The sequence below is a fragment of the Rhinolophus sinicus genome, linkage group LG16 (genome assembly GCF_036562045.2).
Source record: "Rhinolophus sinicus isolate RSC01 linkage group LG16, ASM3656204v1, whole genome shotgun sequence".
Classification (NCBI taxonomy): Eukaryota; Metazoa; Chordata; class Mammalia; order Chiroptera; family Rhinolophidae; genus Rhinolophus; species Rhinolophus sinicus.
This window is the reverse complement of record NC_133765.1, coordinates 20476265-20492521: the sequence shown is the minus strand read 5'-3', so window position 1 is coordinate 20492521 and position 16257 is coordinate 20476265. Positions and strand designations below refer to the sequence as shown.

The 16257-nt window shown below is 36.4% G+C and overlaps 1 protein-coding gene across 7 annotated transcripts in view; it reads left to right on the top strand.

The window, feature by feature from the left end:
- The window catches only part of HORMAD2 (HORMA domain containing 2), a 70401-nt gene that overhangs the window by 16650 nt on the left and 37494 nt on the right, over positions 1-16257 (top strand). For 6 of the 7 annotated variants that reach the window (XM_019743038.2, XM_019743037.2, XM_019743040.2 and 3 more), the window contains 5 exons: positions 4371-4391; positions 5415-5441; positions 11159-11226; positions 14230-14381; positions 14561-14814. In XM_019743038.2, the coding sequence (XP_019598597.2) occupies positions 4371-4391; positions 5415-5441; positions 11159-11226; positions 14230-14381; positions 14561-14814 (522 nt within the window). The remainder of the gene's footprint in view (positions 1-4370; positions 4392-5414; positions 5442-11158; positions 11227-14229; positions 14382-14560; positions 14815-16257) is intronic. The other variant, XM_019743041.2, reaches the window with a different exon arrangement.

Here is a 16257-nt window from a genome sequence, read left to right as displayed (position 1 = left end):
CTCTTACATACTCATATCTTTGTTACCACAAATTTCCTCTGAAGTCACTAGGAGATATCCACAGGATGTGGGAGACAGGAGACAAGAATCTGGCATTTAGCACATTGAACACGTTCAAAATAGTGGCAATTCAGTTCCCAGATATGAAAGGAAAAAATGAACTTGAATAATCCATTTTTATTCCATGTTGGTTATTTTGTTAACTACATTCGGTGCATGTATGCATATGTAATTTGTTCCCTCAAAATAGCTAGTAATTGTAGCTCAATTTTTTTTTGAATTTTAAGTGCATCAGATCTCTCTTGCTGCCCAAGACAGCTACGAAGGGTGTAAAAATTAGAGGCTCTAGTCCTAGTTGAAGAGACTAGGTAGATAGATCTATCTGTCTACCTACCTACCTATCTATTTATCTGAACTTTTTATCACTGCTTCTTCCTGTTTCCCCCATCTATCTTTTTACTCCTCAATTTCCATTCTTTTAAGAAATCTGGAGGTGAATAAGCCTTACATTGGATTATTAATAAATCTTTGGATTGTTTAGTCACACACATATATTTTCTTTTTCATTGAACAATTACTATTTATAATTTATTCAACACTGACCTGGGGAACTGAGGGCTACGAAAATAAAACAAATAAGGGAATGTATACTCAAAGAGTTTGTTGACCATGGCAGAAGATAAATGATATTCATGGGCCCGGCTGATGATCAGCTGTTACACACTGGCCCAGCTGTTCCTATTGTTAAAATACTGAAATACTCTGTATCAGTGGTGAATAGCTGCTTCTCTGAGACCCCAAATGACTCCCACAATGTCCTCTCCTTCATCCCACCTCTGTCTCTTTTGAGATCTCCCCAGACAGCTCTGTAATCTAGCAACTAAAGGGTTAACAACGTGGTCCAGGGGAGTTTCCAGAAACCCAGCCCCAGTGCTAAGTTTGCATCCTTTCTGATTAGTTAGTACCTGAGCCATATTGGGATGTTAAATATTGATTTTTTTTCATATCATACTTTGACTATCACAAGTATACGATAATACTCATTAGAAAGTGATGCATGCCAAAGGAAAGATACTGACTGTATGCAATGGATGTTTGGAAAAGGAGGGGTTATATCCAGTGAGGGGCAAGACGGAGATCTTTGGGAGAAAATGACTTTTGATCTTTAAAAGCCCTGAGTATTTGGACAGGTTGAGAAGGGGGAGAAGGTCTTCACAGCGTACTGAACGGTGCTCATTCATTCTCCTCACCCATTCATTTGTTATAGCAACACTTCCTGAGTGTCCATCATTGAGGGGCGGCAATACAATATAGTTATAAGCTCGAGTTTTGGAATCAGTCTTAAATGAATCCTAGTTTTGCCACTTGTTGACATAAGAATGTCCAAACCTGTAGAAAATTTTTGTAAGTTTATTTGAGCCAAACTGATGACAGTTGCCGGGAAGCAAGATCTAAACTGTTCTGGAGAATAACAGTTTTGCAGTTTCTTCTATGCATTTGAAATTAAGGAGGAAAACAGAAGAAAGAGTACATGAACATGGGAGAAAGCAAGACCGAGCTTGGATTACAGGATAGTTAACAAGATTATGTATCATCCTCTTAAGGGTAGCTTATTTCAAAAGTGTGCTATTCCTAGATACACAATAGGGTCTCCAGGTGGGAATTCCCTCCCGATCTCAGGAATTTTCTTCGCTTTCCCATTCCCAAACCCAAATCCCGAGAAAAGTTGGTTGGGAAATCGGGAAAATTGGCTCCTTGAACACAGGTGGTTGGTAGTATCAGCCGTCACTTTGTGGAAAGGATTCATCATGGAGAACAGAAAACAGTTTATATCTCGGGATTCAGGAATGGGAAAGGGAAAAAAATTTCCTGAGAAAGGGCGGGAATTCCCACCTGGAAACCGTACACAAGAACAATGGACAGGGCTTGCTTAAGGCAAGATAAACCTTTTACTAAATAAGTTATATGCCTGGGGCATGACGACTACCCACCATGACCTGCCCAGTTAGGAATTTATGATCAGATAATCCTGTGAGGTTAATTTCTGCAGAATCCCTTTTTCATCCACCCTCTTAATATTTGTGTGACCTTGGACAAATAATCTACCTCTTGGTACCATAGTTTCTTTACATATGAAATGGGGACAATAAGAGTACCTACCTTTTCGGATGAGAATTAAATGAATTAATAATCAGTGGTTTTCAAATATTAGCTTGCTTCAGCACCACCTGGAGGCCTTGTTAAAACACACATTACTAGGCTCCACCCAAAATTTCTGATGTAAGAATTTGCATTTCAGACAAATTCCAGGTGATGCTGAGACTGGTGGTCTTGGGACCATACTTTGAGAATCACTGATCTAAAATATTTAGAACAGTCCCTGACACATAATAAGCACTACAGCCCTATGTCATTGTTCTTTCTCTCCCTCTCCGCCCTGCTCTCTCTCTCTCTCTCTATCTCTCTCCCTCCCTCCTTCCCATCCTCCCTCTTTCCTTTTTTTTTTCTCTCCCTTCCTCTCTCCTTTCCTTCCTCCCTTGCCTATTTAATCTGTGCCTGACATTGTGCCTAGGTGCTTGATAAGATGAAAATAAGAGAAACATGTGATTCCTCCACTCAAGGACATCACAGTCTACTAGAGAGTCACTTAAATAATTATAATATTACGTGTACTAAAATAACAGTGTAGTATAAAAAGAGTATCTACCTACTTTGATGGATTCGTTTTACTTAAATGACTACCTGTATAACTGAATCAGTTAAATTTATTGTTTTTGGAAATTAAAAGACAAGACCTTAGATGAATGACTTAGATTCTTAAGTAAATAGTATTTATATTGTTTTTCAGTTGTTAATATCTTATCACTTTTCCCAGGGTGCTCACATTTCTAATAGGAAGTGATTAATGTTTTAAAAATAGATTAAGTAAAGTCAAGTTTGAGTATCTAGAGATCTTGAAAGATGTTTTGTTGAATGATTATTTCTAGTTGTGAAATTTTAAGTGATTTTTAGTTTTCTTTATACTTTATATTATGCTTGCTACCTTTTAAAATAAAAAAATATTTTTAGATAGTTATTATATAAAAGAGACTCTATTGTATATAGCCTCCGAATTTGTCTCCTTATTCTCATTCTCAATCCCTTCCCATTCCAACCCACCGTCCACATTACATTCTTTCAGAAACCTGAGTCTGATCATGTCATTCTTTTGCCTAAAAATCTTCCATGGCTTTTAAAATAAAATTCGGAATCCATCGCATGATCTACAAGGCCTGTATGATCTGGTCTCCATTTGCCTTTCCAAAGCATCACTCTCACCATTGCTCACCATGTTCAAGCCATATAAGGATTCTAGAACATGCCAAATGCCTTTTACCTTTGTACATATTTTTCCCTTTTGCCTGGAAACTTTTTTCCCTACCCAATACCCTTTACTTGGCTAACTCCAATTTATCTTTCAGGTCTTAGCCTAAATATTTACTTCTTCCGGGAGGCCTTCCCTGACAGCCCGCCTCCCCTAGTCTAGATGTTTAATGTTCTCAAGCACTCTGTGCTGCTGCTTCATAGCAGTTCACGCAATTCAGACCTATCTGTGTAATTTTTTTTGTTTAATGTTTTCTCCCCTGCTCATCTGCTTGTTCCCTGAGATAAGGATTGTCTATTTTTGAATGAAATGAACTTTTAATTAAATAATTAATATAAAATAGTTTCACTTTGTAGTCTTAAAATCAGTTGTATGCAGTAACCAAAATAGCCACACAGTGTCACCAAAGTTTTAGTGCTTTGCATGAGATAGGTGAATAATTTGATATGAAATTATGGTCCTGAATTTTTTTCATTTGTAGTCTAGTTTTTAAAAATTTATCATAGGCTTTATTATGTCTCTATCTCTCTATCTCTATATCCTATTATTCTTTCAAAGAGAGAGAATCGATTTATAGTGATGTATATATGTAGGGAGGGCATGGGTTTTATAGATTTATGTCAGACTTAAAAATTTTTATTTTAGTAGGTCAGTTTCAAAAGGCACAATTTTTTGAAATACTTGTGGCATATTTAATTTTTAGTAATAATAAATTATTTTGTATATCTTTTGTCTCCCAAACTAGAATATAACTTAGAATAAGGATAATTATTTTCTGTTTTTGTATCCCTCCCCTCCCCAGCAGAACCCTGGGTATGTAATAAGCACTGAATGAATAATTAGTATCCCTTTTTCTGGTCTTCTGAATAATATTTTTTTCTACCCAAATCTTTAGAACCCCTCTGAAATATTTTAATTAGCCTTTAATAAAAATAACAATAATATAGTTGCAAGTATATAATATATAATTAATATATAATAACAGTAGTTTTCTTTTCTCTTGAAGCTACACATGGCAATACTTACAGTAAGTACACATTTAAAAGACCAAGCCTATCTCTACTTTATTGTCTTTTGGCAAGTGAAACATTAAAACAGTAATTTCCTTCCTCGCTCTTGAATTTCTTTATCTGTCATATGACATTTTGGAATTTAAAAAAACATAGAATCTATCAGAAGTTTTAATAAAAGATCACAAACTATATACTGGGGGTGCCAAAAAAATGTATACACATGACTTGTATTCATCTTTTATTATCGGTATATATTGAGTATTACAATTTTAATACAGTTTTTTTCCTTTCTTAAAATGTGTGTGCATTTTTTGGCACCCTCTGTATTTCTTTGGTGTATTACAATACATAGGAAAATATACAGTATCTACTACCTGCTTCTTCTATTGGCTATCAGGATTTCGTTTTTTGAGTTACTTTACAGACTTGAAGTTTTTTGTTTTTGAAGTTTTGTAGACTTTTTTTTAATTAAAGTTTATTGGGGTGACAATTGTTAGTAAAGTTACATAGATTTCAGGTGTATAATTCTGTAATACATCATCTATATATCACATTGTGTGTTCACCACCCAGAGTCAGTTCTCTTTCCATCACCATATATTTGATCCCCTTTAGACTTTTTTGAAGTGTTCTGTAGTTAAGCATAGAAATAAAATGAGAAGATACCATTGAGAATATATGATTTATTTTTTAAATGTATGATTTATTTAAAAAATTTTAAACCTTAACAAATTATTTAAAGCTCAGTCACAGTAATTATAAATACCTTGTTATAATTTCCTGATAGTCATTGTTCGCAGAATACGCTAAAGACTTTCTATGTTTACAAAATAAGAGCTTATTCCATCTCTAGCTTGAACTATATATCTTAATATACGTGTGTGTATATCGTATATATGTATATATCAATACTCCATATAGCATATATATCAATACTCAATACAGCACAAATTGAACTGTTCACATAGAACATGTATTCTGTGAGGAGTAATCTAGTAAGTTTCAGAAATTAAATGCTGTTTATTTTTTCTTAAACAGCTTTACACAAATCCCAAGGAACCTGAGGTAAGAACACATAAAGATTGGCAGTATATGTATATTATATTTAAATATGAGTTGAAGCAATAGATTGTTACTAGACTACCACGCGAGCAAAGTAACTCGTAGTGAGCTCTTTCAGTGTGTTTTGTTATAAACTTCACCAATTTGTTATTACAAGAGTTTTTAAACTAGTTAGGGGCATTGGAAAAAGAAGCATTGAGTAGAACTGAGCCTATTCTCTAACATGTTAACGTTAAGAATCTCTGCTTGTATAAAAATCACATTTCATTATTTATTTTAACTAATTCTGAATCCTTTCTGTTTGTGGCCTTTGGGAAGATATGGCATATTTCTAAACTTTTTTTGCCAGCTACATTCTCCTCTTTTTGACCTTTTCACAGATATTCAGAGCTTCACCTCTTTGCTTTTCTCTCTAAATTTCTTCCTTCTGCTTACTGAGTCCTACTCATCCTCAAGGCCAATTTATGTACAAATATTTCATGAAAGCCTCTTTGCCTATTCGGTTCACACTAATTTCTTCCTTCTCTAAATTTCCAGCAGGACCTTACAATTTAACACTCCCAATTGATTCATGCAGATTACTTTATTTTCCCAACCAGATTGTGAATTATTGTTTTCTGTCTTCCAGAGTGAATATTAGTCGTGAACATGTCATAGTTACTTGTGCTACTTTAAATGGTAGCTGTGGAGGTGGCATAGAAATGGAGTGAAAAGCCTTCTGATTTTTGTTTTTGTTTTTTCTTTCTATCCTCTTTTTTCTCCTTCTAGCTTTCTTTCCTCTTTCCTTGCTTTCAGTTTTCCTTTTCTAAGACAATGGGTTTAGCTTAATCCGTGGCATTCAAGACTAAATTAAACATTTTTTAGTCTTTAATATCCTTGATAGACAAGATTATAAATAGCTGTTTGAGCAAGGTGGAAGAAAATTGGTGCATACAGGTAGGTAACAATTCCTCAGTGCCAAACTACCTCTATTTATCTTTGTCTCTTGCGTAGTTTCAAAATGCTTTTATTCCCTATACGTTGGAGGGGAAGTTTCCCAACTAAACCATCCTGATAAATTGTTCATAAATTGGTCACTTCCTTAGTGCAATAAATTATTATGTTTTCTTATGCAAGTAAAACTCCTAGTCTGAAACCAGTGGTTTTGAGGTAGTGAAATGCTAAGCAAATTGGGCTTAGCCACAGAAAAATCTTACCAAGTAGGAAGAAAATTATTAAATTAGCTTTGATGCAGGCAATATATATATATAATAATGAAGTTAGAAACAAAAGCTTATTTTATGATAAGTTCTGAGCTATCATTTATGACCCAGAAAAAATATTTGGAACGCTTACCGATTCTTTCCTATAGCAGTGATCCCTAGCCTTTCTGTGTTCATGGCAGACTTTTGATGACTGGAAAATTTGGTGGCCTGTTTGAGCTATTAAAAGACTCAAAGGGACACCAAACAAGTCAGCAGTAATTACAGTACAACTATGGTATAGCAATATTCATAGTGCCTAAAAGTATCCATGGGGTTATACTGTTTTATGGTTGCTATTTAGCATCAAGTCACTAATAGAACTATTTACCTCCCCGATCTCATTCTTGTATATACTCGCAAAACAACATTCTCATAAAAAAATAGTCTTTCTTTGACATTTATATTGTACCATGTTTCTTGACTCCTATCTGTAGAAGTGTATCCTCCCCAAAACAAAACTGCACAATCAATAACAAATACTAGTATTTACTTGAAACAAAAGTACATTTTACACATGGATTAAACTTTGCAGCACTCTTGTGAAGAATCTGTCATGGTACACAATTGAAAACCTCTGTCTTAAATAAAGTGTGCTTACCCAGGCCAGAGGCCAACAAGAGTTTTGAGCATTGCACAAAGTTGTGATGCGTCTGTTCTCATGAAAGAGACAAACTGACAAAAGTAACTGAAGTGATGAAGAAGTATAGTGTAACTTTTCTACAGACACACACTACAAAATGTGTGGAGGGCATTAATGAGATGTCTAGGCCAAAATCTATATATACTGAGAAAAGATTTACACAACTCTGCATGATAGACCCGTAAAGAATTACTATATATGAATATTGTGAGGACACAAATCTTACTGTTTCACCATCTATTTCTTTGTGCCTGTTGGGCAGTAGGCACACTTTTAATAGACTAGTTCAGGAACTTAACTTTAGGTGGTTCTTGTTTCTAGCTACAATATGCTTTTAGTGACTTTGTTGTTGTTTTTTTAAATCCTTGTTGAAACCCTTGATGAAATCTTAATTGAGTGTAAACTCTATTCTGGCTGAATATTTATTCTTTCAGCAAATATTAAGTAGATTCTCTTTATGTGCCTAGCCCTGTTCAAGGTAAAAAAAAACACATGAGTTAATGGGATAGACAAGGTCTCTGCTCTCTGGAAGCTTAATTCGAATGAGAGAGTATAAAAAGAAGCAAGAAAACAAAAATTAGCAAATCAATTTCAGATAGTCCTAATGGCATAGAGAAAATAAAAGAAGGTGGTTTGCTGGAGAGTGCTGAGATAGAGAATGGAGGAAGAGAGATTAGAAGACAGTCCAGGGAAGGCCTCCCTGAGGGGCCACGGTGAGCTGAGACTGAACAGCCAGAGAAGGCAGCCTATGAGGTCTGTGACAGGCAACGGCTGTGACTGGCAGAATATCACCACAGTTAACATTGCAGGTGCTGGAGTCAAATCCCAGCTCTACCACTTAACTAGATTCATCTAGGATAATAATATCTACCTCAGAGTGCTGGCTACATAAGAATGAATAGACGTAGAGCATTTAGGGCAGTGACTGATAATATCACTGACAATAATATCATTATTGTCCATTGGAGACGGTGTGCTCCAGACTACAGTTGTGCAAGGGTGCTAAGGCAGGAAGGCTTCTTGTATGTTTGTGGACAGAGAGGGTGCCGTGAGCCCGGAACTTAGGGACTGGGAGGGAAAGAGGCAGGAGAGGAGGTAAGGTCAGAGATGTAGGCGGGGACAGATGAGTAAGGCCTTGTAGACCACGGTAAATTTTGGTTTTACTGTAAGGGCAATGGGAAACCGTTGGGAGTTTTAAGCAAAGGATAACATGGCCTGATTGGTATTTTTAAAAACTATTTGGCCATAGAACAGAATGAATTACAGGAGGAGTAATTTGGAAGCAAGCAGATCAAATGAAGAGAGATGGTGGTAGCTTGGATAGGGCAATGGCAGTGAAGATGAAGAGAATCAAATGAACTTGGGATATGCTTTGGAGACAGACCTGAAAAGATCTGGTTTTGCCAGTGGATTGGAATGTGGAGGGAAAAGGAAGGGCTATATACGTATGTTGCCATTGCTGTGGTCTATGTGGATATATTCAGTGTGATTAATGGAAACCATTCATGAGCAGTTTAAAGGGTAATCTTTATTAGGCAACACATTAAAAAAACACATTTTAGGTGTTAAGAAGAGGCTAGTTGTGCCAGCTGTAAATATACCTTCCTTGATCAATGAGTCAGATTAAAGTTATTAAGGATTAGCATCTTCTGTAAAACAATTACAAACTACTCATTATTTGTTTCAGGGGCCAAATAATAAACTGTTAATAAAATTACCAGCTACTAAAAAATCTACTCTTGACACAATGTAAAAAAAACAAAAACAAAAGTTAGCTCAGAGCATCAAAAGCTACAATTGATGGAGAAACGTGGGCAGACAGGAAAAATAGGCATTGTTTACTTGACAGGGCAATTACACCCAGCATCAGCGGAAGAGAGGACGCTGTGTAACTAGCCTGTCTGGAGTGAACCTTTCAGCTGTAGGAACCTCTACTCTCACTTACCTCTCCTATTGTATAGTTAGTTGTCCCTCGGGAGATTGATTCCAGGAACCCTGTGAATGCCAAAATCTGTGGATACTCAAGTAAAGTGGCTTCATATATGCATATAACCTATGCACATCCTCCCCTAATCTTTAATCATCTCTAGATTACTTACAGTACCTAATACAATGTAAGTGCTATGTAAATAGTTGTTACACTGTATTGTTTAGGGAATAATGACAAGAACAAAAGTCTGTACATGGTCAGTGCAGATGCAGCCATCATAGGTCTAACTACATACTACATGTCAGCAACTACATAACATTTTTTTCCCAAATATTTTTGATCCGTGGTTTGTTGAATCCGCAGATGTGCAACCCACAGATATAGAGGACCGACTGACAAAGCAGCCTTCTGAACTTGGTTTGATTTCTCAAGTAGACCATCTTACTAGAAAAATATTTTTCTCTTTTAAAATTAACTCCATTACAAATCAGTCTTCTTCAAGTTTAAGCAATGTGAGCTAATTTCCCTAGGACTTGATCACTTGTGATTAATGGAATACTAAATCTTAGAATAGAGAAAGGTAACAAAAACATTGAGACTTTTTCTGATCAATCTAAGATCCTCATTCCCATATTGTCAAAGAACAAATACAGAAACGGATGAATAAAGGGTATTTTTTGTGTTCTAACTTAAACCCTTTGCCTGTCTTTAACACCTTCTCCAGCTCTGGGGGTGAATTACAATGTATCTGGGCCAAATGTTTGCTTCAACTACTAGATAATCATTTTATTTTAGATAGAGTATATCTCTCACAAGGAAATTTGTCCTTCAGGAGAGCAGATAGCAGTAGTATCTAGTTTTCAGTGCAAGATCAAAAAACCAAGACCTGAAATCATGGATCCTGGTTCCTTTTCTGGTTTTTCCAGTTTTCCTGTTGCCATTCTAGTCTTCCCTGAATTACTGCAGTAGCCTCGTAATTGCTCTCATGGTTTCCACTTCTTCCCTTTTGCACTCTTAAAATCGCCAGGGTGATCTTTAAAAATGCAAATCACTCCCATGCTTAAAAACCTTTCCATGGACTCTGGTTTACTTAGAATAAAATCTAAAACCCTTCCTGTGGTTGACAAGGCCCCAAAACCTCCTCTACAACCTCATCTCCTATGCTCTCCCCCTTGCTCACTCTTGGCCAGCGACTTGGCCTCCCCTCTGATCCTGGGAGAGGCTTTGTTTTCCTACTTTAAAGCCTTTGCATTGCTGTTACCTCTGCCTGGGGCACCACCACCCCCTTTTCCCCCAGGTCTGCACATGACTGACCCCTCTTGTTACTGAGGCTCAGCTCAAGCATCACTTCTTAAATGAGGCCTTCCTGGCCCTTCCAAACCAAACAGCACCTCGCCCCTTCTGTGCTCTCTGTCTCGTATCTCCTTCATGTTGTTCACAGCTCTCATTATTACCTGAAATTATCTTATTTTGTTTGTTTACCTATTTATTGACTCTCTCTCCCGTCAGACTGTATATTCCAGATAAACAGGGACCTTTTCTGTAACATTCATCACCGTGACTTCAGCACCTGACACAAAGTTCAGTAAATATCTGTTACATGAATGGATGGTTTCTCAATCGGGTCCACAGTCATTTACCAATTCTGGGTCAGATACTTGACTCTGTGCCTTAGTTTTTCCAGCTTTAAAAGGTAACAATAGCATTTGCCATCGAACTCATTTTTAGCATGGAGAAGAAAAATTATCTTTATATCTGCAAATGTTACTCCTGAATAATGTAATGCTGTGAAACAAACAGGTAAGTAGGAAGTATAGTAGGTACATGATGAAAATGTTATTTATCTATTATAAGATTCTAGATTTATTTTTTAAAGTAATTTCTCTGTTCCCTTTGATGTTTCTAGAAAGTGACTGAGATATACCAGTTCAAATTCAAATACACAAAAAAAGGAGCCACTATGGATTTTGACAGGTAGAATCTAATTGTTTAATAAACATGAGAAATATATATTATTGAGGTAAACATACGCCTCTTGAGGCCAAAGATAGGTGTTATACTTCCTTTGTAACTCCCCCAACAATCCTACAAAAAACCACTGTTATAAAGAGGGATTATAATAATTGTTTAAATTTCTGAAATCTATGGGTTCCTGGTGGGAATAGAGACTTCTTTTGCTTCATTCCCTCTCTTCCTCATAGGTGATGTGAGTAGAGTCTAAAGGCAGTTAAGTTTAGTGGTTAAGCGTTCCTACAGCAGAAAGATCTAGCTTGGAATTCCAGCTCTGACTATGATTGGTTATGTAACTTTGGGCAGATTACTCAACCTTCCTAAATGTTAGTTTTCTCATCATCACAGTGGAGTTAATAATATCTAATTCATATGGTTGCTGTGGTTATTAAGTTATAATGCATATATAAAGCTTTTTCCATGGCTGGCACATAGTAAACACTTAGCAAATGGTATCTAGTGGTGAGGGTGGTGATGGTGGTGGTCCTTGCCCGCAATGGTGGTTGGTGGGCGGCATAGCAGTAGAAATTATGTTACTGAAGCTGTCTACATGGTGTTGATTGAAGAATTTCATAAGGCTCTATCTAGCCACTAAACCAAAATTTCTCAATTGCTATGCCAAGATATTGGTCCTCTCTGCTCTCGATATAGCCAGATCGGACCTGGGGTAGATGAAACCCTGAACTATTTACTTATAAACACAAACTTTCTCATCACTTACCCAAGTATGTAATACAAATATAATTATCTATGTGTGTCCCTGTATGGAAAAGACTGGAAAGCACTGCATTTTCCTGTCAAGTCTAAAATTCCAAGTTAAATAGCAAAAACAAGAACATTTGCTTCAGAAGGTCCTTAGTGCAGATGGAGATGTTTTATTGAGGAGCAACGTTTATTTCCTTCTTAGTAGCTTTTGGATTCGGATAGAGCTAAGTATTACTGATGAGATGGAATAGAAGTGGAGGGGGCAGATGATGGTAAAAAGCTCTGGATAGTAGAGAACTCCACGTTAGTAGGATGAGTTTCCCAGAAAGAAATGACTGAAGAGAAATATGGCCTAATTCTCAATTTTCCGTACTATTAGTTCTGCTTCATCATTTATTGCAAGTTTGAGGATTTCTCTCCAAGATTCACTTCCTTAATTATCTTCTCATTTGTAAAACTTAAAAATAGCACTAAGATTTGAAGAGGAAGTAAGTTCTAGGAATGAGAATTAAAATATTAGCCATCATTAGCTAACATTTGTGTAGTACTTTACAGATTGTATGGTACTTTTCTTACATATTCTCTTACATAAAACAGTTGCCTATTCCTCTCTGAAATTCAAATGTAAGTACTACTGACAACCAGATTAATCTCTCTTGTTATGAAAGCACATATGCCAAGAGGTGAGCAGTAAAACAGAAATGGCCAAATCTTTCGGCTACTAAGGAGGAGAGAAGGTAATGCATACTACTAATTTCTTATAAACCAAAGGTAGGCATTTGTTTAAATGATCATTCATGTAAAATTACCTTACAACCTTTTCCGTAGTAAAGATAATTTCTCTTTTAAAAGAATGCTAGGGAATCTTGAATATGATTTTACATGAATATGATATATACTGAAAGATCCCCTTAGCTACGTGGCTATAGCCCTTCACTCTGGTTACCTGTTTCGAATTGGCTAAATCCTGGTAAACAAAACTTTAAGTTGTTCAAAATTGAAACAGGAGCAAATGTATTTACTTAATAATGTTTGTTTTATGAATTCATACTGCCTCCGGTAGCTCAATTACTTAGGATGATTTTTCAATATTGAGTGCTTACTATGTGAAAGGCATAGTGCAAATATATTACAGTCACAGTCCTTCCTGGAAAGTACTCAAATGTGAGACTAATTGGGAAAGAAAATTTTGGAGAGAAAGAATGTTTAGAGTTGGAAGGTAATTTAGTTCAACTTGTTCATTCATTAATTCTGCAAATGTGTATTGTGTACTTACTGTAACTGGGCACAAACTTAGTACTGTGGAGATGAAAGATATAACCATTCATAGTCTAGAGAGGGACATACAAATAGTTATCAACAGGGGTGAGGTATAGGGATTGTCAGGGAAGTCTTCCTTTAAAAGGTGACACATGAGCTAGGTATTAAAGGATGAATTTGGGAAAGTCAGGAAGGGAAGTGGGAAAAGCACAATATAAGCAAAGTGAACAGCATATGCAAATACACATGAATGAAAAGGAACTGGGTAGCAGTTGCAGATAAAGGTGAAGGTGAGGGCACAGCTGGTCTGAAAAGCATTGTACACACACCATTCTCAAATTTGATTGAAAGGTGATTGGTGTGTTACAAGAATTTTAAACAAGAGAGTGACATGAGCAGAATTCCCTATTAGGAATATTATTTCACAGTGGTGTGGATAATGTTTTGCAGTGTGGACAAGAATAAAAGCAGCAAGTATAGTGATTGTCATAATCCATGTAAAAATGAGGAAGGCATACCTCTGAGAGATAACTAGATGGTAGAAAGGCCCAGAGCTGATGATTGATTTTATACTTGAAGAGGTATAGAAATGTGTGTAAGTTTATCTCACAAATGAGCTAACTGACCTAGAGTGTCTAAGTGACTTGTGTGAGGTCAGTCAGCTAGTTAGCAGCAGAGACAATATTAGATGTCAAGTCTCCTAATTCCAAATCCATTTTTTTCAATATTATAGCATGTGGTTATTTGTAAATCAAACTTTTTTTAAAAATCAGGTTATATTTAAAATGCCTTGAGGGAACTTGCTAGTATGTAAAAAGTCCTTTGTATGTACATTGCAAAAAGTATACACTCTCCTCTAAGTTACATTCTAAAAATAGTCTCGAGTGTCCTGATGTTTAATTTATATTTATTTGATCATATAATAAAAGTTTGTTCTTTTTGAAATGTATTTTCAATATTGTATATAATTGAAAAGTATGTTGTTTTTCTATGTGGTTGTAGCAGTAATATAAGCTTCAAAAGTGCAACAAACAGTGAAGATATTAAGAAAGCGAGTGTTTTGCTGATCCGTAAATTGTATATACTGATGCAGAACCTTGGACCCCTTCCTAATGATGTTATACTTACTATGAAACTCCACTACTATAATGCAGGTAGGTGGAGACCTCTAGTCAATTTCTCCTTCAGTGCTGAAATAATATTTTATATAAATAGAAGGATTTTGCAAGCATCTGAAAGAGATATGCGTATCTGTTGCTACATGTGAAAGATTAATCTCACTTATTCTATTGAAACTCAGTTTTTTTGGTTTTCTGCCCTTTTCATTTTGCAGTGACCCCACGTGATTACCAGCCCCCTGGTTTTAAGGAAGGGATAAACTCTCACTTCTTGCTGTTCGAGGGGGAGCCCGTAAACCTGCAAGTGGGAATCGTCTCAACTGGCTTTCATAGTATGAAAGTAAAAGTCACAACTGAGGTCACCAGAGTGTCTGATTTGGAGAACAACCTCTTTCAGGAGAACAGCACTACTGAGATTGCCCATCAGGGTCTAGACTGCGATGAGGAAGAAGAGGAATGCAACAGTCAGGTAAGGCAAAACTTGAGTGATCCTCCATTGCTTTGGTTAAACACAGTGGACATTTTTCAGTTCCTACACAGGTCATATCACAGTAACAGCGTCCAGTAGAGTGTGCCAGGTATAAAAAAATGAAACAAAACTACCCCCTAACCTCAAGGAGTCTTTATTCTTACAAAGTACTGTCTTCAAGAAGGAAATATACTTTGTTAGAGGAAATTGTCCATGACTAGGAGAAGAAAAAGACTTTCCAGTATATGTCTTTTATAAAAGGTACTCATGAATTTAAAAAATTTGAGATTTTCTTTCATTTATAGGTAACAAACATACTCAAAGAGAGTCTGGAGGCTTTGCAAGAAATAAATGATAGAGATTTATTCAGGGGTCTTAGAGTTTACAAACTGGAAACACAGCTAAGCAAAAACCCAGAAGTGTTCCAAAGAGAATGAAAAGTTAAAAGTTGTTACGGCAAAAAGTACATTCTTGAGAATTACCAGTCCTGCATTCTTAGCCCTAAGATTGATCCAGGATGGTTATCAGTCAGATGACCAGCAATCAGGACGTTGGGTGCCAGGTGGTGTGGAAGATGGGTGCTAGGAGGTCTGGTCATGTCCCAGTGGTCTGGATAATGGATGTCGGGTGGATGTATACATGAGTCCTTTGGAGTTAATTAGAGGGTTACTGGGAGGGCCATATGTATATCCAGGCACTGACATTGGACTGGAAAGTTCAAACAAGTATAAGTTTCCAGGGTAGATAGAACAAGAATGAAGTCTTTCCTCATGCGTCAACATTCATAATGTTAATCATTTTAGTAGCTTAGTTGAAGTGACTCCATTTTATATATTCCCCATCTTCACTCTTTCCTCACTTATTTTTAGGATTAAAAAAATATTCTAGGTGTTTATTCATATTCACTGGAAGTATAAATAAGTTCTTGATTACTGGGGTAATTGGGTGGGAGGAGGTTGGGGGAGAAAAAGTTATGGATAAACTCAAGTCAAAGTGAAAACAAAATGATAGTCAACTCTTGGTTATGTGGAGAGAGACCATCTTTAGGTAGGTCCCTGGGAAAAGCCAGGGGGCTGGGGTTGGAGTCACTGGAACCAAACAGACAGGGCTCTGAGCCCTTTACCTTCCTACTTCTTTCAGGAGAGACTTGGAGTTGAGTACTTGCTAGGGCCCCACTGTACCCTAAGTAAATCCACACTCTGTTGTCTGGATAATAAAGTTTACTGAATGCCAACATTGTATTAAGAGGGTGCTGAGCTAGACATAAAGAATTTTCAGATGCCTAGCAGAAGGGATGCCATAAAACCTTTTCAGGGGCTATTTTAAGATTAATTTATTTGCTTGAAATAATTTGAGTCTTACTTAAAGATATTAACTATAGCAGGTAACCTTTGAAGATTACTTCTGGTTCATTAACTCTATGTTATGTTTAATACATAGAAA